The sequence below is a fragment of the Gadus chalcogrammus genome, chromosome 10 (assembly GCF_026213295.1).
Source record: "Gadus chalcogrammus isolate NIFS_2021 chromosome 10, NIFS_Gcha_1.0, whole genome shotgun sequence".
Lineage (NCBI taxonomy): Eukaryota > Metazoa > Chordata > Actinopteri > Gadiformes > Gadidae > Gadus > Gadus chalcogrammus.
In genome coordinates this window covers 13,930,878-13,956,514 of record NC_079421.1, presented here as the reverse complement: position 1 = coordinate 13,956,514, position 25,637 = coordinate 13,930,878, and the positions used below count along the sequence as shown (strand labels likewise).

The 25,637-nt window shown below is 45.1% G+C and overlaps 1 protein-coding gene across 2 annotated transcripts; it reads left to right on the top strand.

Moving 5' to 3' along the window:
- The first annotated feature begins 476 nt into the window (after positions 1-476).
- On the top strand, positions 477-22,398 carry LOC130390736 (solute carrier family 4 member 11-like). 2 transcript variants are annotated; one of them, XM_056600847.1, is made up of 20 exons: positions 477-626; positions 7,349-7,399; positions 9,383-9,448; positions 9,576-9,619; positions 9,857-10,076; positions 10,202-10,283; positions 10,748-10,871; positions 11,270-11,479; positions 11,829-11,913; positions 12,236-12,361; positions 13,910-14,023; positions 14,465-14,597; positions 14,882-14,955; positions 15,740-15,992; positions 16,815-16,921; positions 17,312-17,480; positions 18,135-18,308; positions 19,033-19,228; positions 20,657-20,826; positions 21,432-22,398. In XM_056600847.1, the coding sequence occupies exons 1-20, from the start codon at positions 581-583 to the stop codon at positions 21,496-21,498; spliced, it is 2,511 nt and encodes an 836-aa protein (XP_056456822.1). In that variant the 5' UTR covers positions 477-580; the 3' UTR covers positions 21,499-22,398. The 2 variants fall into 2 exon arrangements, with proteins under 2 accessions (XP_056456822.1, XP_056456823.1); XM_056600848.1 differs by lacking the exon at positions 477-626 and adding an exon at positions 2,156-2,865.
- The last annotated feature ends 3,239 nt before the right edge of the window (positions 22,399-25,637 follow it).

Below are 25,637 nucleotides of genomic sequence, written 5' to 3'. Positions count from 1 at the left end.
TAGAAAAGTAAAATCATTTTTGTTGACCCTGTTAGTTGTATATTTCCAAAGCAGTTACGCCTCACGGTTCATTGTGATTTATTCTCAGTGAACATTCTATTTAAGTTCAGGGTCCCCATCTGCTCCCCAGGGAGTCTTGGAAAAGAGAAAGCTTTGACCATTGAACGGACGTTACCTGGGACGCGTCATAGACATTAACGCACACTAAACAGCTTTAGCTTAGGCTACGCCAGGGTACAAACCTTAACATTACAATAAAGGGGAAACAGCGGGAGGGAAACGATACAAATTTACACATCAAAAGTGCAAACCTTCATCCTCGGTCTTCTCTTTACCCCCTCTCTTCACACGACCCCTCTTCTTTTATAGTGCAGGGCACAAGGTCGGGTCACTCTGATTGGCAGAGAGGACGTTACGGGTTATTGATTTCTAGTGTTGCTGTTCTCTTGGTTTGAAGGCGGGCCTGCAAGAGCTGGCACATGAGCTGCCTTTCCCCCTCAACACAAAAGCCTTTTTTGGATTGCTTTTTGGGTTCCTGGCTCCTCCGCCAAAGACGACCAACAGACCAGCCACCTGAAAGATGGCGACGGAGAAGTCTGGAGTGATTCTGACACATTTTAATGGAGGTAACCTTCAATTAACCCAGCCTTTCACGTCGACTGATGCAGCAGGTTGTTCTAATTCAATCAAGTCAGCACTTATTTTTCTGTTTCTGTGGCAACTGGAATGGTAGCATTTACCGCTTTAGAACAACTGTAAGAGTGCACAGTATTAAGATGAACGGAAAGGTTAGCACTACTATGTTAATGCTAAAATGGTTATGAATGGGTCAATAATGTGTTTTAGGTCGACTAAAATTATGCTGAAAATGTTGAGTTTAAAGACATTATTTTGGCCTAATTGAGACCTTTAGGGGTAAGGTAGAATGCCTTGTAGGCCTACCTAACAGTCCATTCCATAAAGCAACACATTGCACGTATTTATAATAAGATAATGGTGAAGTAACAGGGGATACAATTGTTTTGGTTCTATTGGTGTTCTAGCAAGGACCTATTTAATGGTTGACTGAAGAGGAATTGGCTATAAGCAGTGGCATGCTGCCTGTTAAATATTTGTAGTTCTCAGTTAGGGAGATATTTCCGACATTGGCCCTTGGTCCCTATCTGGGAAGAGATAAAACAAGAAACAGCAATCTCGCTATACATTAAACCTTGGTTGTTCTTAGTGCCTACATTTTTAGATCATTTATTTATTTACATATGGAATAAGTTTTGTTGACATCATACCCGGCAGTGCTGCTCCAGTCATGCTATAAGTTTGTTCTACGGTTCTAATTAATGTTTTACAGTCAGTAACAATGTAAGGTTTGTACGACCTCTTTGACCACTTTTTACGATATCCAATTAACTTTCATTTAGGCGCTCCTCTGCGTCCACAGCTAAAGGATGTTCACCATACACACGAAAGGATATTATTGCATAGAGGACAATGTTCAATTAAATCGTAATCCTTTTAAAGATGAAGGGACTAGGTTTTTAAATATGTTGGAGTAGTAACCTATTGGTAGGTCTACGTAAAGCCTTACGTCTATAATACAAACCAAATGTGGTGTTTAATAAAACACGGTATGGAATGTCAAACGGTTGACCTGACAACCAGCTGACCCTGAAGAAAAGAGGACTAGAAATACTAGAGGGCGGCTGTTACATAAACTACTTAAAATAGAGAGAAAACCACTCACTTTTAATAACCTCAACGACGATTGAAAAGGATGCACTCAGAGGCCTCGAGTTGGTGTACGTTTCCATCCGAGCTAAGTGGATCTGGTTCCCATTGAACGTTTCTGTCGCCTCTCTGCTTCTCCTGCTCTGACTCTGCTGCCACCCAGCGGCAGTGAAGGTGGCTTAACGTTGCGGATCACTGCCAATTTGTTAAATGTTGCATTATTTATTTATTTTACGCCGTGTTTGCGACCAGTTAATTTCCCACAGTCATAACCAAGCTATTATTGCTCTGACTGATCGTACGACTCATTTATAGTTAATTTTGTCTATGTTTGCATAGAACAACGAGTCATACGAGTACTACGCGTCTCTTCCGTTCCTGTATGGGAAGCACGGCCTTTGCTATGCGGAACTGCGTTCTGCTGTCCGTTAAAGCAAGCCAGTACCATTTGACTGTGCCTTGTAACCACCATAGAAACACGCAGACTCGCCGGTAATTACATCATGCCGGAGGGGATTCTCGGGATCGGCCCTACTGGGAGACACTCAGCCGCCGTACGAGAGCCAAAAAACGGGTTGTCTTGGAGGCACATGGGCACCTCTTTTTTTTTGTTGTCTGCCTTGTTTTTTTTAAACATGCTTTGTAAAGGGATTTTTACCCGAATTCTTTTTCCTAAGCGACTGGGGGGTATTTCGTCCTCGTGCGAATCAACGGTTCGGTTTCCTAGGCACAAGGACCCAGCAGTTGCAAACTTCTGTCACACGCCCTTTCTTCCGCCCCACCCCCATCACCATGTGCTGCTGCCGGCAGACTGGTTGTTCACCTCTACCAGTGTATCTGTATGCGTGCGACTGTGTTGCGTGTGTGTGCGTGCCGTCTGTGTGTTTGTGTGTGTAAGAGAGAGAGAGAGAGGGGGTGGGGAGAGAGAGATAGAGAGAAGGAGAGAGAGTGAGAGAAAGAAAGAGAGCGGGAGAGAGAGTGAGAGAGGAAGGGGGGCAAGAGACAGGAAGGGATTCTTAGACAAGGAAATGTATTAGGCAGAAGTGCTGAGCAACATGATGGGATGACCTGGGGAAAAAAGCATACCTGAAAAACTGAGAACCATGGAAGACAAACAGGTCCTTCATTTTGTGCCATGTGGTAAGTTACACATAGGTGGGGTGAGGGTGAGAAGGTATTTACTGGTGAAACCTGAGCCTTCTTGTGCCACACATGTGGAGGACCATATGCCTTCGCTTCCCTTCTCACTGGTCTTTGCTTCCTCTCTCTCCCTCTCTCTCGCTCTCTCTCTCGCTCTCTCTCTCTCGCTCTCTCTCTCGCTCTCTCAGAAAATCACTTTCGCTCTCCCCTTCCTATTTGTTCCTCACGTACTGTTAAGTGTTTACATCCTTTGTGTGTGTGTGTGTGTGTGTGTGTGTGTGTGTGTGTGTGTGTGTGTGTGTGTGTGTGTGTGTGTGTGTGTGTGTGTGTGTGTGTGTGTGTGTGTGTGCGTGTGTGTGTGTGTTTCAATGGTGTCTTCAAAGTGTTATAACATGTCCTTACATTCTCAGCATGAATGTGTATTCTGCTCTGTGAGCATGTCTATGTGTGCTATGTTGGTTTCACAATATGATGCTTGAGGATTTACCAACATTGCAAACAGTAGCACATCACGAAGATCATTCATTGCAAGGAGAGCAGGCAAATCAGCCGGTAGTGTGGGCCACTGTTTACGATATGTCTATAAATGGGGCTCTTCTGTTTTGTTGACATCAGCTGCCTTATCCTAAATAATGCAGAGCATTCATTCACTACTTGCCACAGGGTCTACCAGATGGGCTTCCCTATCAAATTGTTACAAGTTGACTGTTGAAATCATTTCACTATTGCCGTTTCAAATGTATGGCTTCTGTAAGGAGAGACCCCCACCATTAGCCACCATAGCCACCGTGAACCTCTAGGTTCTAAAGAGAATTTGAATAGGATTTGCATGTGCCAGGGAGGCCTTAGCTTATGAAAAGCCCAGCATGTCTTTTGTTTTAAAGCACTCCACCTGATGTGGTGTCTATTGCCTCCTCACAGAGCAGCGTTCAAAAGGATTACCTGCTATAGCCTGATGGTTATGTAATATACTCCATAGTCATGCCCTTCGAACAAAGCATTCACCAGTCGTAGACACAATCGCATACAGTTGAGTTTATACGAAAATTGAAGTTTATAGATAATCTGTTGGTGTATGCTTGTTTACCTTCTAATTACCAAAAGACTGCACACAAAATAGTCTCCTCTCAAATTGGTCTCAATGTTTTTGTATACAGTTAGTTTGAGTATTAAGGAAAGATGTGTTCAGGAAGGTGCCACATAGCAGATAAACCCGTCGTATTTTGTAGCTGTTCACGGGTTAAAACTTCATCAAGTTTTTTAAGGCTGAGGATTAAGAAGATTATCCCTGAGAAGAATGTTCAATATTCTTAAATGGCTCAAACATATAAGCTTTTCCCTTAATTCATATTGCATAAAACAATTTAGTCATCCTAAAGTTGGACCGCCTGATAAACACAACTAGTGATCACATGCTCCAGAAAATAACTCAATTGCACTTAAATACTATCATTGAATAAGCAGTATTAATAAAGCCCTCTAATGTGTCCATAGAGGCTTACAACCATGTGGCTTTGAACCATGTGACTTAGCAGGATTGCTGCAGTGGAGATGGAAGTTCTTGAATGTCTAAAGAAGAGAATCCAACCCAACATAAGCCCTTAAAGTCCTGTCTTGTTACCTGGTCCGGCCACAATTACCATTGGTCCAGCAGTCATATCCCACCGACCTGGCTGAATACAAACCCATCGTAGTATTTACTGTTGGATTTGGATATTGGTTCACAGGTGTTACAGGTGTTGAAGTGGAATGAGCCATGCTTCCTGGTTCCTGTGTGTGCCGTTTGGGGCGATAGTGAATGCGTGTGTTGTGTATTTTAGTGCAGTACACTATGGCCGCTGCCACACGTGTGTGTGTGTGTTCCCTTTTCCATGGAAATGAATAAGTCGTTGTCTCGTATATGAGTGGATATCAGTGTGTAAATATGTATATAATGATTTAAATCGTCGTGGAAACCCAGCTATAACCTTTTTGACAACTAGAAAGGAAGAGTTCATGAGATTAACTTTATTTTTCGAGCTTTAAAACTCAGCTGCATCTTATCCATGGAAGACTAAACAAGTATATTTTGGGGTTTGCAGCGTCCACAAGGACGTTCAGTAGCAAACAGAACGATTCCTGCAGTGATACTGGCAGAGTAGGCCCAGGGCTGAGGCAACTCATAACTTCTGCTGAAACTGTGCCAAGTGTTTGTCTACTAATGTGCTCCACAACAACCACAGACAACCCCTTTGGTAGGATTTAACAAAGAAGTTGGCATTGGTTACGATTTAAAGACAACATTTTACTCAAATTACATGGAATGATTTAGCCTCCTCTAGGCATGTTCTAAAAGGTGGTTACAAACGGTACAGGGGGTACGAGGTCAGACAGCAGGCTATTTTGAGCAGTGGGTTTAAGGTCGGTTGCTATGCTGATGGAAGGTCTCAGCTCACCTTCTAGAGACGTCCATCAGAGAGGAAGTCGGACAGGAAATGACGCATGGAAACCTGTTTGAAGGCAGGACAATATTTGGGACCTTATAGACTGTGTCCTAGTTCTAGCTAAAAGCGTATCTGTTACCTTTCGTTATATTATCTCTTATCTTACAAACTAAATATGTTATTTTATTCAAACTCATTTCACGCTAGTAAATCCTTATTCCCCCAGGATAATTGATACAAAGTACTGAAATTACAATTTTTTTCTCTGCAGTATACCAGCATTTAGAATCAACCAGGAGAGACAATATAGTGACACTAAACTTAATTTATTTCAATATTTGGCATTAGGATTCCGGCTATGTAAACTACCAACCACATTTGCAGCTTTATGGAGCCTGAGGGAGAGATAACAGATGGAACAGGAACTGCTGGATGTACTAGTAGGTGGAGTGAAACCGCACCACAGTCACAGGTGGGGTTGGGTGTAGCTGCATCTGCACTTCTTCTGGCTGATAGCCCAGCGATTGTTGCGGGTGTGGTGACACTCCTACCTTGGTAGTGAACAGGAGATTTTAATACTGGCCTTCCAGGCTGACCTTTTCATTGGAGATTCATGAGCAATTTCTTCACGACACCCAAGAGCTATTAGCATTCCTCAATGTTTTATGGATAATGCAGATGCTGCCGGAAAAGAATAATTCAGGCACACCTGGACTCAAAAAAACACATTTTTGCACCAGTTCTGCCGTACCCTAACCTCACCTCACATCTCTCTCTTAACATCCTGACAAACTGAGAACCATGGAAGACAAACAGGTCCTCCATTTTGTGCCATGTAGGAATTTTCAAATAGGTTTGGGGTGGGTGAGAATGAGAAGGTAGTTACTGGTGAAACCTGAGCCTTCTTGTGCCACACATGTGGAGGACCGTATGCCCTCGCTTCCCTTTTCCCTGGTCTCTCACTTCCTCTTTCTCCATCTCTCCATCTCTCCATCTCTCTCTCGCTCCATCTCTCTCTTTCTCTTTCTCTCTCTCTCTCCCTCTCTCTCCCTCTCGCTCCATCTCTCTCTCTCTCTCTCTCTCTCTCTCTCTCTCTCTCTCTCTCTCTCTCTCTTTCTCTCTCTCTCTCTCTCTCTCTCTCTCTCTCTCTCTCTCTCTCTCTCTCTCTCTCTCTCTCTCTCTCTCTCTCTCTCTCTCTCTCTCTCTCTCCCTCTCTCCCTCTCTCTCTCCAACACACAGCCCGGTGCTGTGTGTGTGCGTCTGTGTGTGAGCGGGCCTGGGAACGTTCTGTCAAATCGCTGTTGCACAAGGGGCCCTATCAGGCATCACAGGCAAGGAAAGGGCTCATCCCTACAGCAGTGGTATGTTCCCAGGGTCAGCAGAGAGGGGGGGATACCTTACTGCATACACAAATATCTCACACAGCAGGCCCGCTTTCTTTGTAACCAAGCAGCAGATAGAGATTTGAGGGGGTTTTATCGTCAGGTACAGAGACCGCAGCCTGTGGGTTTAAGGTCCAGTGTTTTGCGTCAAGTGGTCTTTGTCTTAAAAGGATATTTGACTATGATATAAGACTGTGTATAAAAAGAAACCATCTGAGTTTTGATTTTCCTGTCTTAAAATGTGTAAATGGGCACGTTTGACCATCTGCAGTTTCGATCCATTTGTAATCGTTTTAAGAGAAAAAATAACACATTTTCTCAATGGCTTGCCATTTATTTCTCAAATGCATCCAATATATGCCTACCATCAGCTCTGCAGCGGTTCAGCATTCACATACTGTGCAACCAAAGCATTGTGTACTGTACTCACTCTCGTGCAAAATCACTGCTGGGATACTGAGTCCCACACACACTCCAAACCATATGACCACTGGCTTTATGGATAGTATGGGCATCTTTATTAGACAGCTGCCGTTGTTTCTTCTTAAGTGCATTTCTCTACAGTCACAGATCTGAACTGAGGGGGTTCCGGCCTTTCAACTCAAATTGGAATGAATGTTTTATTCGTGGCCATAAGCAAAGGTCTCATGAATGCGGTCTCTTCTCTTCTCCCTGCAGACGACGCGTCAACCGGGAAGTCCAAAAATGGCTACACTTTCCAAGAGATGGGTACGTAGTCATCACAATCTCCCGCTCCCCGCACCGCAAGGGATTTGCAATGTGATGCATCCTGTCCATGGCCATGAATATCTTATCTGTAGCGAAAAAATATATACAGCTTTGCAGTGGTTCAGTATTCACATACAACCAATGTGTAGTCGCTCGCTGTTGTGGATAATCACTGCTAGGATTCTGAGTCACACACACGCTGAAAACCATATAAAGCCTAGCCACTATGAATAAACCAATGATATTGAATAATAATTTGAATAATAATATGGCTTGATGTTATTATTTTGTCTTTTACTATTTTGTCATTTTGATGTATGTGCAGCACTTAAGAATAGCTGCAACTTTTAAGCATTAATGTAGAAGTATTACATAATGAATTCCTCATTTATGAAGAATTGTTCATACATGACTCCTAATAGTTAAGCTATTCATCATATTATAAAGCTATCATAAATTATTATTGCCATAATTAGCTAATGATTTAAAGATAATTTGTTAAGCATAAGTTAATGATTACAAACTAAGAACAATGTGTAAATAATGTTTTAAAAATACTTAACAATTCATGATTAGTTTAGGTAGGAAGAAAGCATAAGTTTAATATTTTGTGTGAGCTTATGTAGGACCAGCTATACAACTAATGGTTTATAATTACCTAATTAATTAATTACTATAATTACTAACTAATCATGAATTGCAGCATTATTTTACATATTTTATTTTATTTGAATTGATAAGGAATTGCTTACTGATGAGTAGTCACTTAGGATGCTTTATAATGCTGAATTCATTATGAATACACAAGCGAAGGAGAGAATTCAATGCATTTGGTTGAGGGTGAAGGTGGAGCATATATCCCAGTTGTTGATTTCAATTGAAAGCGGGACATTGAATCATGGTAATGCCTACCTGCACTCTAATTACTCATTTGATATGCTGCAGAGCACAAATTAATTTGCAGGTGAATTGAGAGGTTAATTAGTGGCCAGATAACGACCAATATGATTTATGAGCATAATGAGAAAAGAGAATATTTTTTACTGCAGAGCTGAGACACTTGCATTTTACGACCACTTTTAGTTTATAATTGCAGTAAAACTGTCTTGCTGTTGCCCCTCATGAAAACTAGGGATCTCTCTATATATCCCTCTCGATTTATTCTCACTTGGATTACGTTTTTTTACAAGGGCCTTTTGTTTATAATGGTGCGGCATGAGGTGGAATTTTTTTTCTCGTCCTTTTTTACCACTTTTCCCCATACCCCCATCCTTTCCTACGCTCTCACCTTCACATTCCCACTTTATCACATCGCTTTACTTACATCCCTTACACTTCCCTTTTCTCTCTATTTATTGCTCTCTCTCTCTCTCTCTCTCTCTCTCTCCCTCTCTCTCTCTCTCTCTCTCTCTCTCTCTCTCTCTCTCCCTCTCTCTCTCTCTCTCTCTCTCTCTCTCTCTCTCTCTCTCTCTCTCTCTCTCTCTCTCTCTCTCTCTCTCTCCCGCTCTCTCCAAGAGACAATGTTTTGTGTTTGGTTGGTGTGGGCTTTTTCACCAGATGGCAGACCGGGGGGAGTACAGCCTCAACAGTTTCATACTGTAGATAGATCTAGAAACCTGGCCCAGTGAAGCAACTTAACCTTGACTTAATGAGTGTCGATTATCATGCCATGGCTCAATTATGTTGTGCCACCATTTCTTTTTTGGCCTGAAATCCATTGTTGGGATTGCAGGCGCAACGGACCAAATCAACCTTGAAATAACAACCTTAATTATTGCCATTTGTTACCCCGGTACAGTTGATTAAAATGCACATTAATGTGTCTGGGTTATTGAATGTGCGCTCCCACCGCCGTCTACATCCAAACACTGATTGGACAGAGATGTATGGGCCATGTGATGGACAATTAGGGCTCTTTAATGAGGTTGATGACTTACTTACTCTGTGTGTTGCTCTTATCTTGATGCCCCCCCCCCTTTACAGAGCTGCGTAAGGAGGATGCGATGTATGAGGACGCTAAGGAGCATGACTTCCAGGCCAATGTTTCAGGTGTGTGTGTGTGTGTGTGTGTGTGTGGGGGGGGGGTGTCTGGGTGTATGCGTCGACTCTGATTCTGCTCTACTTTAAAAGGGCGTTACAAACTGCTTTAACCCCCTGTTGTGGCATCCATTTGCAGATCACGATACACCAGAATATGGGCTACTGAACACAACTCGCAAAGTATGATTTATTTTCTTATCTTTATGTTGATCACTGAAACGTTTTTTTAATAATTGTTAGTTTAAGCCTTCAATATATTTTAAGGACATCTATGCCAATTGATATGTATAAATATGATATATACATGAGATATCATCACATAACGTTCGAAACATTTGATCAGATACCACTATACGCAGACGACATTGTGTTCAATTCACTAAACATACGTTTTTCGTAATGCCTTCCCCTCCCCAGTATGTGAGCTCCATGAACTTCCAAGAGGAGGTGCGTGCCCACAGGGACCTTGACGACTTCCTGGCCCAGTCCAGCATCTTGCTGGAGGAGGATGCCGCCACGCTGGAAGAGGTCCTCAAACATATGCTCACACGCATGGTGGACGAGGGCGGGGAAGCCTTCGACGTGGATGCCGTCATGGAATCCTTGTTCACCGACGCCAGTGGGTTGGATGCAAACGGTAGGGCCTTTGGAAGAAAGTTCATGAACATGTGCTGAGTGTGCACTTATGCTTTTAGCGCCACTGCTTTTACCAAGACTTACGTTGTTAAAGTAATGGTCATCTTTGTCTTCGCTGTCCCGCAGTGCATCTTCTGTCTGAGACCATCCAGGGAGTCACCACGACCCCAACAGGAATCCACTACCAGCAGTCCTGGCTCTGTATTCTGTACGTCTCTCAACTGAAATAGCAATGGTCTTTAACATATGCATTGGATTTGTATTGTTGTTGCCCATTTCATTTGTATTCTTTTGAATGTTTAAATTGTAATGCACACGATAAACAATCTACTTGCAACAGAACTCAACGGCCTCTGCTGCCATGGCAACACATCCACCTGCAACCAAATCACTTACTGTATAATCCCTATCACTGCACAACTTCCAGCACGTTGATGGTTAGAGAAGGCAACTCCTCTCACATGTCATGTTCCGTTGATAAGGGGCTCGGGAACGCCCCATTCCACGACAAATAAAACAAACTACACATGATTCATTCATACCAAGTTCCCATCGACGTGCGTTCATTTGTGGTCCTGCTATAAAACTGTGCTATATGCACAAAATCTCTTAAAGGAACACATCCCAAAGCATTGGTTTCATCTACTTCCTCTGTGTTTCTGGGACTCTCAGCACCAACGTCAGGAGCCTCCAGAAGCGCCACGTCTGCATCACACGCCTGGACCGACCCCAGAACTGGGGGGTGAACTGCTGCGAGGCCCGCTATGTGGTTCTCATCCTGGCTCCCTCCAGAACGGTGAGGACACCCCCACCCCCCACTGGGATACTTAACTAACTGCTAGGGTGCTTTATGTAGCACGGTATCGGGAAACCAACAGAGGATTACACTGATGTCCTTTTAACACACTCTTCCGCCGTTATGGGTTCAGGTGTTATGTCTTTGCGAGCTGTTGGGAAAACACTGAGGCGAACTCAGGGGATGTGTGAACAGTTGTGCATCTACATTAACAACCAGTGTACACAGCAATAAATGTTTCCCAAATAACGTACAATAAAAGAAGGCGAATGCACTCCGGAGGAAAACAACCAATACATTTTTGTATAAAGGGCTAAGGCTGATGCTAAACGCGATGCAACCATCGATTTGATTTAGTCAAATGTAACATTACCGTTTCACTTCTGTTTTCCACCTAGAAAAGCACCAAGACGGCCATAGAGCTGGGGAGGACGTTCGCCACCCTGCTGTCGGACATCTCTTTCCGCCAGAAGCTCCTGGAAACCCGCACCGAAGAGGAGTTCAAGAAGGAGCTGGTGCTCCAGCGACGGCTCCTCTCCAGCGGCAGCGACAAGCCCCTCGAGGAGGTTGTCGACGACACAGACCCCCGTAAAGGGAAGCCCCTGGAGGTACGGTCATGGAGCAGGCGAGCTGCACTTTACACAGTAACGGACTGAGACTTTGGCCCACCTTTTGTGGTGGATGAGATTTGTCTTTACATGGAGGATTCAATCAGTTTCCCTTTTCACTCTGATATTTATGACAAAGTTGACTGTTGATACGTGAGTAAGACAGCGTGTTTTGCGTGTAATGTAACAGGAAAATCATTTTTAGCTTTCGGTCCCAAAGAAGTTTTAACCCAACAAGTAACAACCATCCAACAAGCCTAAGATATGTATGTCGATCACCACTGTCATTATTTTTCAGAATGACTCTTACCCTCAACCCTCAACCCTAACCCTGACTTCCCTAACTCAGTGCACAGATTTCCTGAAACCATTCAAGGGTGTGTACGACGACCTCCGCAGAAGACTCCCGCTCTACCCCTCAGATTTCACAGACGGTACGGCTTCTACACCCCTCTGAAGAATCCTGGTGGAAACAAAGCCTTTGCCAAAGCCCAACGCATATGGAGCAGCAATTTATTCTGATATTTGTTGTGCAACACAAAATGAAGGATATAAACATACTGTTTTAACGGGGAGAAGCATAAGGGGTAGCAACTGTGTCTGGGCTGATTTTAGCGCTAGCCTCAAATATAATAGGACTCAGGTCTATTTTAAAACATAATTTAGCTTCTGCCGCATCAACCATGTGCTTTGGGCTTAACACAAAGAAGAAAATAAAATAAATGACTAACTCTGTTCCCTGATTGGTCCGTCCAGGTATCGTGGGGCCTGACCGCTCATTACTGAAGTACACCACCACGGCCATCTTTCTCTACATCACCATTCTGCTGCCGGCCATCGCCTTTGGCTCACTCAATGACGAGAGCACCAGAGGGGAAATAAGTAAGTAATGGAAGCTCAGAGAAGCTCAGCAGTATCATCATCATTGATCCCAAAAGCCTTATTCAACCATTCAAGTATTCTGTATCTGGCAGGAGCATCAAATACAAATATTGACATTACTAGTTGAACTACATTTCCCAGTAGGGTGGTGGTAACCTTGCTGTTTTCTAAATCAAATACCTTCTCGGTAGCTAAGCTTTTTTATGGATCAGGTAGCACGGCAGTGTCCACAGAAGCTACATATCTAGAGGATTTCTGAGGGCCATGCACAGTGTAGATTTCTGCTGGAGTCAGGAATATATCTACGAAGCGGTACCCCTAAACCAAAAATATATTTTTCTTGATCTTTTTAATCCTGTAAACTCCTGTCAGTCTGGCATGGCATGGTTCAATCTCGCGTGTGGTGTGAGTTGAGATCGCAGGATATTGTTTGATAAATTCAGGGTTTGAGTTAGGACCATACCGGCCTTGCGCTCAGTTGTTGACGGGGGGGTGGGGGAAGCGTACCGGCCTTGCGTTGGTTTGTTGACGGGAGGGGGGGGTAAATATAGGAAGTAAATATATAATATGAAACGACTCTTCTCAAATGCCGTGGAACGCTCCTTCACAACAACGCTAGCGTCTTCGGTTGCTAAGCAATGTCAAAGTCTTTGGCTAACTATTTCTCTGCTGATCAACACTACGAATTGTAACAAATACATTTTAAAAAGACACCTTGTGAAGTTATTTTTTCGTTTGGCAAGTGGCCACTCATTATCGAAAATAAGCCCCTTCAGGTAGAAGCAGGAAACCTCAGACAGGTTCGCCCTGTCTTGGGTTATTTTCCCGACAATGACCGGCGTTAACTTCTATTATCCCTTACTTAACGTAAATATTACTCTTTATGTGGAAGCGAAAATAGCTTTATTTGTAATTACAATATATTATGCTGCTGTATTTTCAGAGACCCCCACAGATATTTTAGTTTGCTGCTTTCATGGGATCCAGACCTCTCTCTATGGGAGCTCAGCTCCCACTGGCTCCCACATAATTCGAACCCTGGATAAATTGTGTAATCCACAATTTAACTAAACATTTTTACCTGCATATCTGTGTAACTGACAGGTATACAGATAACTAAGGTAGTATTGAATAAGCATGAAGCTGGCTTAAGATAAAGAAAAGTCTGATGGCTTCTGATGTAGTAAACTACTTAAGGCAAATTTTTTTAGCTTAGCTCACAACATTTATCTGACTGGAAGCTTCTGTGTAGTGAAGCTTCACTTAATGTAGAGCACCTGGTAGCTAAGCTCACTACACTTTCCGAGTAGCTTGCCCAAAAAACTGCAAAAACTTCCCAAAATATAATCCAATTTAGCCTGGCTCAAAAGTTAAAAAGTACAATTTTCTTCCGCTCTTTGAACATTCATATCTGGCCTCAGCAAAGCCATTAAAAAAAAAACATCCTCTACTGATACTGTGAAAGCACCACCACCTGCGCGGGCGGAATCGGCGGTTAAAGTAATTGCGCTTAACCCCTTTGTGACTTCTTCTTCTGCTGTGGTGCAGACGTGCAGAAGACCATCGTTGGCCAGAGCATCGGTGGGGTGATCTACGCTCTGTTCGCGGGCTCCCCCCTGGTCATCCCCCTGACCACCGCGCCACTCGCCATCTTCATCAGCGGTACGTTTCCGGCCCACCGCCATATGTCCCTCTTTATGAGCCCATCAATAAAACACGCTGGGTTTCATTTGGACTTAATTGCTTTTTTGAGTGAAATCCTCCGTGTTATATGCCGTGTTCATTAACCTCGTTGTACCCTTCTGCAGTGTGCCCAAAGAACTCATATTGACTATAAACCGTGTTCGTGTGTGTGTGTTCATCTGTGTGTGTGTCTGTGTATGTTCAAATGTGTTCATGTGTGTCTGTGTCTATGTTTTCATCTGTGTGTGTGCGTATTAATCTATGTGTGTGTGTGCATGTGTGTGTGTGTGTGTGTTCATACGTGTTCATGTGTGTCTGTGTGTGTGTTTGTGTATATTCTTATATGTGTGTGTTTGTGTGTGTGTGTGTTCATCTTTGTGTGTGTGTGCGTCTTTTCCCTGGTATTTCTTTTTCCTACAGTGATTAGGGGGATCTGTGACGACTATTCTATTGACTTTGAGGCGTTCTACGCCTGCATCGGCTTATGGAACAGCCTGTTCCTCATCCTGGGAGGCCTGTTCAACATGAGCCTGCTAATGAAGCTCTTCAAACGGTGAGCCGGCGACACCGCCCTGCTCTTAAGGCCTGCTTCTACCTCAGACACCGGAAAGCAAAACAGACGCTTCTCAAAAACAGCCGTGCCCCTCTTGTGTTGGGGGTGTGGTTGGAGGAAAGGAAACAAAACTAAAAAGACTAAACACTTACCCAGTAATAGATGTTGTAGAATTTTACACTATAATGTTTCAACCGGAGACATCATGTGCGCTGCACCTCCCGTGAAGTGAGCAGTTTGGTTAAGCATTCATGATTTTGCTGCGTCTGTAATTGTCTCTCCAGCTCCACAGAGGAAGTCATCGCCTTGTTCATCTCCATCGCCTTTGTGGGCGATGCGGTGAAAGGAACCGTGAAAAGTGAGTTACGCCTGGCTACCGATCGACGCAAACAACAACATTCCACGCCAGACGGTCCGCCCCGCTGCGCGCATAGTGATAGATCGCTCGTGTAATATAGCATGGGGAAACCGAATAGCCTGGCAATTCAGTTTTTTTTTTCCCCCGCCTCTTCATGTTGCAAAGCAAATCTGCCATGTCTTTTGTGGCAGTCTTTAGAGGCCGAGCCAGCGAGCACGCAATCAAACACGGGCCCGCGGGCTGGCAACTGAAGGGGAGGGAGGGGATTGAAAACCTTATAATGTTAATATTGTTTAGGGTCTCGTGGTGCGAGCGTACCCTCGATCTGGTCCTCTCTGGGGTTTCCTCCGTGACAGTGAAGCACACACTGAGCATGTGCCGGGTTCCTTTGCAGCGCCCGGGTTTTTTGTTTCCTTTGAGCCCGAGGCTATATATACACACGCACAATCACTGATGTAAAAACAGCACTATGCTGCCAAGAATGGCCCTCGACCACGTAGGCAGTAACAAAGGGATGTTCGCCAGTACGTATTTTTTCATATTTTTATGTCCGATAGTTTTAGCAATTACTTTTTTGGGGTTGATTGTGTCACTAGTTGTTATGGCCTGCAAGAGGTAGAGGGCTGATTGGTCCTCAAAATAATATATTTTCTATTGATTGTTTGATTTGTTTATCTATTGATTGATATTGATTTATTGATAGATTCTCTTTTTCCATTTATCGCTCTCCTTTCTGCCTCTCTATCCTCCCCCCCCCAATCTGTTCTCCCTCGCCCTCCCCCAGTCTTCAACATCTTCTACCACGGCCCCACCTTGACCACCACCAACGCCACCCTGACCCTGGAGCAGATCAGCCAGCTCCTTGAGAACGCCCAGAACGCCTCCCAGAACGGCAGCGACAGCGGGGCACGGGGGGAACTCACGGTGTTCCTGCCTGTGTCCCTGGTGCATTGTACCAGGGAGAGGCCCGTCCTGTGTCTGCTCCTCATGCTGGCCACCCTGTGGCTGGGCTACGCCCTCTACCTCGTCAAGAGGAGGTGAGTGTGTGGGGGACGAGGCACAGCAGGGGGGAGGGGGAGGAGGGGAGTGAGTGGGGGACGAGGCACAGCAGGAGGGAGGGGGAGGAGGGGAGTGAGTGGGGGACGAGGCACAGCAGGGGGGAGGGGGAGGAGGGGAGAGGTTTTAATCATCAGCCCCCGTACATGATTTACTCCGGTCATTTTGGACGCCAGGACCACGTGCTGAGGCTGCGCTGCTGCTGTCGCTTTATTAGCTGCTGGTGGGATACGCTGAGCGACGCGAGTCTGGAAGGAGTTATGGAGGAGACGGAGCTATCTCTTTGGATGGGGGGGGGGGGAGTCGTCGGGAGGCGGTTCAGATACGCTCAGAAAACACTACGATTCTGGAAAGAAGGATTCAGAGATCTTTATTCTTTATCTTTCTTTTTCTTCTTGCCTTAAGAGCTTGGGGGGGAAGTGTGTCTCCCAGGCCAAATGCTCATCGTCACTGAAAGCCTTTGTCTATGAAGACAGGGGGATAAGTGTGTTTTTAGCCGTCTATGACATGTTGAAAGAAGGGGCAGGATTTGGATGACAGCCTTTTTAAGTTAGAGATATGCAGTATGTGTGTGCGTTTATGTATATATATAATACATATATATATATATATATGCATATATATATATATATATATATTTATATATACACATATAAAGATATACATATATTTATGTGTGTGTGTATGTGTGTGTATATATTTATTTATATACATATAAAGATATACATATATGTATGCATGTGTGTGTGTGTCTGCGTAGGAGCACCCCTTTGACCTGCTTCCTTTTGTTTTCGTCCCCTCAGTCCGTACCTGAACGGTCGGATCCGGGAGGTGGTGTCTGACTGTGCCCTCCCCATCTCCGTGGTGATCGTGTCTTTCATCGGCTCCTACCTCTTCCTGGACATCGAGCGTGAGTGCCCTGCGTGCTCCTTGAATAAAAAGGAGTAAAACGAAAAACTGACAGGCCCGCCTACACACGGGGGTTTGCCGTTCATGATCGTTTTTTACTGGATGCACGAAACACGGAAGGGAGGGGCGAGCTGGCTCTGTTTGTTTGGGATCTCGCTTCAACAGAAGAGACGTCACCCAACATCGCTGATACAACCAAATTAACCACTGTGATTTATGTGTGAATGACTGCGGGAGATAACGAACCTCAACCACAGTGAACAAAGCCCAGCGTGAACAGAATTAGTCACGAAGGTGGACACTAATGTGCTCTTTGAGATGGTCCCGCTCCTGGTTCTCCTCTGCGTCTCCGCTCACCCCTCTGCGTTCCTCTGTTTTCCTCGGTGTTCAGTTCCCGTGTTCCACCACGTGGTCGGCCAGCCCATCTTCAACTTTGCGCCGTTCGACAAGCTGACGGGGATGAACACGCTCAGCGCCGTGGGCCTCGGGTTCCTCCTCGCCCTGCTCATCTTCATCGACCAGAACATCGTCATCTCCCTCACGCACGTGCCGGAGCACAAGTAAGACGCCCCGCGCTGACGCTAACCGCTAACCGCTAGCCTGTTTAACACATCGGGCACAATGCTAGTTTCTCAGTGTGCAATGGACACCAAAAGCAGCACTTCAAGGTCCTACGACTCCATTCATCAGCTTTATTAATCCAGGGTATCACAGCCTCAGATGTACATGACAGTAAATAGTTATAAAGGGCTGTGTTTTAAATGACGGGCCACAGGCTTCTTCACATGAACATGTGATTTCGTACTTGAACTTGTCACCAATTATAAAATAATGGAAATTCTACCTCATAATTGTGCAGAACTTTCAGTTTTGCTCATAAGCTGGATATGCACATAATTAGATTTTGGATTTCATATATAAATGGATTTAGTACATATGGTGATGAGTTATATTATTATCCTGTATAGTTCAATTATTACCCTGCTATAAACGTATTTTATTTAACGACGCGTTATCGTATATTGACCCTTAAGTCAGCCTTTTTTCATCCTCCTAGAACAGTATGCCCGACATAGACAGTAGCCGGCGACTTGCCATAAGCAGGCCCAGTCTGACTCAGCCAACGACTAGAGCAGGCACCAGCCACCTGGAGGGGGGTTTGCGGGGGTGGGGGAGCGGCCAATGAGAGTGAACGGTTGTGGTTCTGCCAACAGGCTGCTGAAGGGGACGGCGTTCCACTGGGACCTGGTGCTCACGGGCCTCATCAACATCCTCATGTCGTGCCTGGGTCTGCCATGGATGCACGCTGCCTTCCCTCACTCCTCGCTCCACGCACGTCAGCTGGCCAAGACGGAACAGCACGTGGAGAACGGACACGTGTACACCACGTAGGTTCACGGTGAAAGGGTTTTAGTTTAGAATATGGGCGGAGGTGGCTCCGGAGGGTCGAGCGGGTTGACTTGTAACCGGAAGGTTGCTAGTTCGATTCCCGGCGCTCCCTAGCCCAGTGTCGAGGTGTCTCTGAGCAAGACAGCGGACCCAATCTGCACCAGACGAGCCGGCTGTCGCCTTGCATGGTTGACACCGCCGTCGGTGTATGACTCTGTTTATGAAAAGAAACATGTGTAATGTTTTGATGGTTGTATTTAAATGTTTTTATCTATCGCTAATTTCTAATTAAAGTCTTGCGGAATGCATTTTCTGGATGGGAAAACGTTATAATTGCTCGTTTGGGTTAATTTGCACTTAGATGAGTTTGCACGACGATTAACTTGTGTTAAGATTTGTGAACACGCAGTGAGGTTCTGTAGGAATTGAAACAAACAAAATGTACTACTCACCTTAATGCTGGTTGCAAACATTATAAAAAGCAGCCATCCCATTTGAATTGGGTGGAATGAACACACAATTCAAAAGGTTTTCTTTAAATTCCTTATTATGGTCTTGTTGATCCCTCAACCCAGAACCTCATTGCACATTTCTCTTTATCTCACATTTCTCCACTGCATATGATCGGGTTACCAAAGCCTCCCCTCATTCCCCCCCCAGGGTACAACCACAACAACCAAAGCTACCATCCACCTCCCCCTAACCGGTTCCTCCCGCCCGCAGCATCGTCAGTGTGAAGGAGACCCGCCTGACGTCCCTGGCCGCCAACATCCTGATCGGCGTGTCCGTGTACATGCTGCCCATCCCGCTCCAGTGGATCCCCAAGCCCGTCCTCTACGGCCTCTTCCTCTACATCGCTGCCACCTCGCTGGACGGCAACCAGATGGTGGACCGCATGCAGCTGCTGTTCAAGGAGCAGGTAGGTGGAGGCTGGGGTTAGAGGGTGGGGTTAGAGGGTGGGGTTAGAGGGTGGACCGCATGCAGCTGCTGTTCAAGGTGCAGGTAGGTGGAGGAAGGGGTTAGAGGGTGGGGTTAGAGGGTAGACCGCATAGTGCTGTCTTTCAAGAAGCAGGTAGATAGAGAGTGGGGTTAGATGGTAACACTTTGCAATTAGGGTGATTTAAATAACCATTTATTAACATTATTAAATGCACTAATACACATTTTAACATAGTATTACACAGGGTTTAGGGTAAGTTGGGGTTAGTGGGTAATGGTTAACTGTTACCCACCTACAGTGTCAAATAATGTATTAATGAACACGATAGATAACACCATGACCGTATTCAACATAGACACCATTAGTAAACATCAACGCCATTAGTGAATGATTACTAGACCATTAGTTTGCTGTTAATTACTGCATGAACGAATGTTATTTAATGGCTATTTAATGGCTGGTGTAGTGTTAGATGGTGGATGCGTGACTCCACTGCTTAAGAGCAGGTAGGAGAGATCCCTCTTTAATTAGTGTTGGATTTATAAAACACTTTATTAAGCGTGGATAGAGAGTGGATATCTCTCCGTCTGTGTCTGTCTCTGTCGGTCTACTTTATCTAGGGTCTCTGTACGTATCCTCCTACTGTCTCTATCTGTCTAGATAAACACTTTATTAATCCCTGAGGGGAAATGCAGGTGTTCCAGCAGCCGAAGGGGACAGAAGAGTGCAGATAAAGAACAAATAGGATCAAATAAATACAGGGATCTCTCTCTCTCTGAATATATCTACATATATCTACATCTATTATATCTACTGCCTCTTCCTACTCTGTCTGTCTGTCCGTCTGTCTGTCTGTCTCTATCTATGTCTGTGTATAATCAATGCAACCAACTTTGTAGGTTGGTTCATGCATGCAGGCAGGCACATACAGAATCACAACGCAGGGCCTTACAGACACGCAACGCAGGGCCATACAGACACACAACGCAGGGTCATACAGACGCACAACGCAGGGCCATACAGACACACAACGCAGGGCCATACAGACACACAACGCAGGGCCATACTGACACACAACGCAGGCCCATACAGACACACAACGCAGGGCCATACAGACACACAACGCAGGCCCATACAGACACACAACGCAGGGCCATACAGACACACAACGCAGGGCCATACAGACACACAACGCAGGCCCATACAGACACACAACGCAGGGCCATACTGACACCCAACGCAGGCCCATACAGACACACAACGCAGGCCCATACAGACACACAACGCAGGCCCATACAGACACACAACGCAGGGCCATACTGACACCCAACGCAGGGCCATACAGACATTGAGATACGTTTGACATGCTTCACCCCTAACCACTGCTTCACCCCTCCCCTCCCCCAGACGTCCTACCCCCCCACCCACTACATCCGCCGGGTGCCCCAGAGGAAGGTGCACTACTTCACGGCGCTGCAGATGGTCCAGCTGGTGGTGCTCTGTGCCTTCGGCATGTACCCCCTCCCCTACATGAAGATGGTGTTCCCACTGCTCATGATCCTGCTCGTTCCCATCAGGTAAGCAGACGGCCACGACGCCGCTCAGCCCCACACGGCACCACGCTCACAGGGTCCGCTGTCAACCCCCCCGCCAGCTGCCAGGGGACGGGGTATAGATCTGGAGCGTTTGGCAGCTTCTGAGGCGCAGGGTTACATATTAGAACGACGGCCCGGGCCGGGTCGGTTCGCAGCCAGCTCTGGCAGGTAAAGAGGCACGATTCTGGGATGAGGTGTTGGAGCCTGACTGCACACAGGCCAATGTGCTTTCACGCCTAAGCCAGGTCGTTTGTTTGCCATGCGAGCGCTACGCCTTGTGGCGACCAGGCTCCAACACCTCATCCCAGAATCGTGCCTGTTTACCTGTCTGCTCCGATGACACGTGCGTCGTTCCCCCTCTCTCTCCCAACCCGCTTCCTGTCAGGGTTCTCTGTTCTGTCCATAAAGCCACGCACACAACGCCCATAAAAGGTGTTGTTAAATGTAAAAAGATTGATTGTCTTTTTGCTCGACTGCCACTGTGTTAAACCATCTCTGGGTGTGTGTGTGTGTGTCTGTGTGTCTGTGTGTCTGTGTGTCTGTGTGTGTGTGTTTGTGTCTGTGTTTGTGTTTGTGTCTAATTTCAGGACTCATCTGCTTCCACGATTGATCGACGCCAAGTATCTGGACATCATGGATTCTCAGCACATGTAGAAGAGACCTGTGTGTGTGTGTGTGTGTGACCAGGTCTAAAGGCTGGTTGATTGTATTGAGCAGTGATGTACAACATGCTTGCAAGGTTTCATATATCGGAGGCTGATTACGTTGACTTAGGCTAGCTGGTGTTAGCCTGTCAACATGGATGAACAATTTCAGTGCCTTAATGCATTAATAAAATGTCCAACAGTACAATCAATATTGTTTTATAGTTCACATATTCCTACTGGAAGACCTTGTTGTGTCCAATTCATTTTGTCAAATGTATGGCATTTATTTTTAGACTTTGTTGGTAAGGGCAACATTTTTATATCGAAATAACTGAAATGTTCAGTTATGAAATTATCTTTTTTGAAAAACATGATGCCTATTTTGTGGTTTCTTAATGGATTCTATGTTAAGAAAATGTAGTGTTATGTTAAGTTAAGTTCAAGTTCAAAATACCAATTTACTATGCTGGAACACATAAGAAATGCAAACTGCTGTAAAACATCTTTATAGTAGTTCATGAAATTAATATCACAGAGTCGTGGCTGTGTTCGAACATCAAACCATTAAAGCTCCCTCAGTGAACTGAATGCTTGTGTTCTGGTTGTTTTTCCACGGTGTGTATCGATTGAAAGGCTAGAGCAATGAGTTACATAAAGAACTGTTTTTATTAGGACTCAGACAACACAAATTACTGGTTGGACAATATAATGGATGTTTGATTCTGTATTGTGATGGGCTTTACTGACTAATTAAACTTAGAATCAATTGCACTGAAATGATGAGGGGGCACTTGTTAGTTAGAGTATACCCATTGACCACCATCACTGTAATATGGATCTGCGGTATCAATGGCTTCAGACTAAAAAGACGAGAACAACAGTGATCCACACATTGGCGCTCACAGGAATGTGTTTGCAAAACGCCCAATAGATGGCAGTAAAAGCCCACTTTGTAAAAAATACGATTTTGAGAAATCCCAATTATACCATTCGGAATAAAAACGTATATATAAATAACAAAAAAAAATATCCTTGAATCATACCATTCAACAGATGGTTAATCAAGTTATTTATTTGAATCTGGTAATTCTTTTGAAGACGGCTTAATGTTTATGCAAAACAATTCAGTGCCACATTAATTTGAGGGAACTATATTTTGAATGTGTTAGTAATAATGAAAAGTAATTAAAAGTGAATGTTGTATTACTTGTAATTGTGTGTGAGAAATGAGTACACATCTGTTAGGTGTGCATCTTAAGGCTTAGGATGTCCATGACTGTTTTCCTTTCTCATGTTAGGAATGAATTCATATATTTTAGATGTGTATCTGTGGGCTTAGTTGGTTCACGTCTGTCTTTATGGATGATATTGTGTGCTAATGAGTGCATTGACGTTTGGAGATGGCCTAAGCGCCGATATGTCATCAAAATGAGAGAGAAACACAGATGGAGTTGAAACGCATATCTACTTTTAAGTCTTTTCTAATGATCAGCCCCTCATAAACTTGGTTTGCGCTGCTTTTTCAGTTAGGGATTGAAGTTGTTAACAATGTTCACGTTACAATGACTGGGTATTCCTGTGTTTTTTTCTCGGAAAAAGGTAGAAGCCAAGTCAAATAACTAATAAGACAATGTTTTTTCCACATCGCTAATGTTACATCTGCCCCCCGCTGGCCAGACACATATGAACACAACTTGAAATGACCCATGTATACCTTGGTCACACCTTATCATGCTACTTTCAAATACAAAAACAGGCTCTTTTACTGTTGCCGTTCATGACATATGAGATTGAGGCTTTCTATAATGGCTCGCTTTATCGCCACTGCCGACGGACATATCTACCATCTGCTTCTCTTTTGTGCACACACTGTTTATATCCACAAATAACACCACCACCATCTGTGTTTATTTGCGATTATTGTGTGGAAAGAGAACCAAGTCATTATTGAGGGCGGCAGCATGGCCTCTCGATGTATGCCCCTTGACCACCGCTTGGCCAGAGCATAATGAACCATGGACTGGAGGGCACGGGCAATAAAAGAAGGCTATGGACAGCAACAGATGCCCCGGGCTTCGCAGTTATTGGACTTTGACAAGTAAAATCCCTCTAGGTAGAAAAAGACAGCAAAAGAGCCAGAGAGAGAGAGAGAGAGAAAGAGAGAGAGAGAGAGAGAGAGAGAGAGAGAGAGAGAGAGAGAGAGAGAGAGAGAGAGAGAGAGAGAGAGAGAGAGAGAGAGAGAGAGAGAGAGAGAGAGACTGACAAAGTGTCTGTCAAATCACTGCAGGAATACTTATCCTGGCTGCCATTGATGGATGTCAATCAATCAGCCATCACAAGACCTGAGCCATGTGCCTGGCTGAAACCCCTCAGACATCCATGGCGTATCATGACGTTACACCCCCCCCGCCCCCCACCCCCTACCGTCTCCTCCAGAGATCTTCATTCTCTGATTCGTTTTGTGCAGTGAAGTCGCTCACATAATCCGCTGTGTGTGTTCTGGAGATTCATCCACCACAGGAACCGTAAACCCCATATGCTGTGTGTCGCCATGTTGACGCCAATGGCACACTCTCCGTGTCACTGCGCAGTGATCTGCTCCTGCAGTCACATCTTGTCCACTGAGTCAACGTCCTGAAGGCTCTTACCAACACAATCACACACACATACACAAACACATACACACACACATAATAACAGTGGTTAAGTGAACCGTGTGGACTCTCACACCCATTGTTCCCACGTTGTAGAACAGACGCTTCCCAGTGCTCACATTAAGACAGAGCTTCCCAGGTAACATCACAGTGTGTGTTGGTGTGCGTGTGTGTGCGCGCGCGTGTGTGATGATGCACGCGTCTGTGTGCCTGCCGACACCCAATAATCCCCCCTGTCAACCTTGTATCTCGCTCACACCTGCTCATGATCTGTCTGAGACGGTGAGAGGGTGAGAAGGAGGGCTTTCCCTCGGCTGTGGGTGTTTTTTAGCACTGGAACAGGGGGCTTTGCTGATGATGTCGCAGGGCATTAAGGTCCGTGGCGGAGATATGAAGGCTGCTGTCGGAGCAGACAATGGGGCTGTGTGTGGAGCGCTCAGATAAGCAGAGAGGATGGAGCCCGGTGGTTGTTGTGGATGTTGTTGTCGTCGTCGTTGTTGTTGGTTGTCATGGCGTCCAGCCAGTCATGTCTCCAACACTGTTGTGAGGAGTGGGTGTGGGGAAGGACGTGTTCATGCATTGCAGACACGCGGACACCTAATCACACACACACACACACAGACACACACACACACTTACAGGTACGCACACACACTAACAGATACGAACACACGCTCACACACATAACACGAACACACACACAATGACTGAAAAATGGCCATCAAAATAATAAATTTCCTAATTTGCATGTTCAAGAGATAATGACAAAGCCCAGAACAATAGAAAACCATTTAATGAGCTGCTGGAGCAAAACGAGACAGAAACCTGGAAAGAGAACACACGAGAGAGCAAGAGAGAGAGAGAGAGAGAGCGAGAGAGCGAGAGAGAGAGAGAGAGAGAGAGAGAGAGAGAGAGAGAGAGAGAGAGAGAGAGAGAGGGAGCAGATGAGGTAGCTCATAAATAAAACCCCATGGAGGATCTTATTTATTTCCATAAAACTAGTGAAGATGTGGCGACTCTATCGCGGAGACAGAGTGAGTTTTATCTCGTCCTTGTATCTGGGGAAATCAGAGCGGAGCGCACACAGCCCTTTTAAAGCAGCAGCCACGCACAATGGCGTCCAGGCTGAACACAATTATCAGTCGGTAAGTGAAAGGGGCCCATTGTTTGGAGCGAATGATAAATGTTTTTGCCTAATGGATAAAATAGCATATCAATTTCAATATGTAATAAAACATCTATATTCCCAATTCCACACCCTCGTGGTGGAGCCACTTGAAATTCACACGGTCAGACGCGGCGAGCGAGCGAACATTTGAACGAGTGGCTTCTTGAGCAGACAGTGGGGGAATTTAACTCACAATATGCCCTATAACAATATTGTAGCGAATATCTGTAGCGAAAAAGACATTTGCATCCATGCCTGTGACGGAACTGGTGCTCTCCGTTTGACCACAGAAGGACCCCTCTGGGGACGCCAACACGCCGACAA

Coding starts and splice junctions, on each gene's coding strand:
- LOC130390736 (XM_056600847.1), top strand. CDS start 581: ATGGCGACGGAGAAGTCTGGAGTGATTCTGACACATTTTAATGGAG. Junction 18,309..19,032: donor AACGGACACGTGTACACCAC/GTAGGTTCACGG, acceptor TCCCGCCCGCAG/CATCGTCAGTGTGAAGGAGA. Junction 19,229..20,656: donor AGCTGCTGTTCAAGGAGCAG/GTAGGTGGAGGC, acceptor CCCCTCCCCCAG/ACGTCCTACCCCCCCACCCA.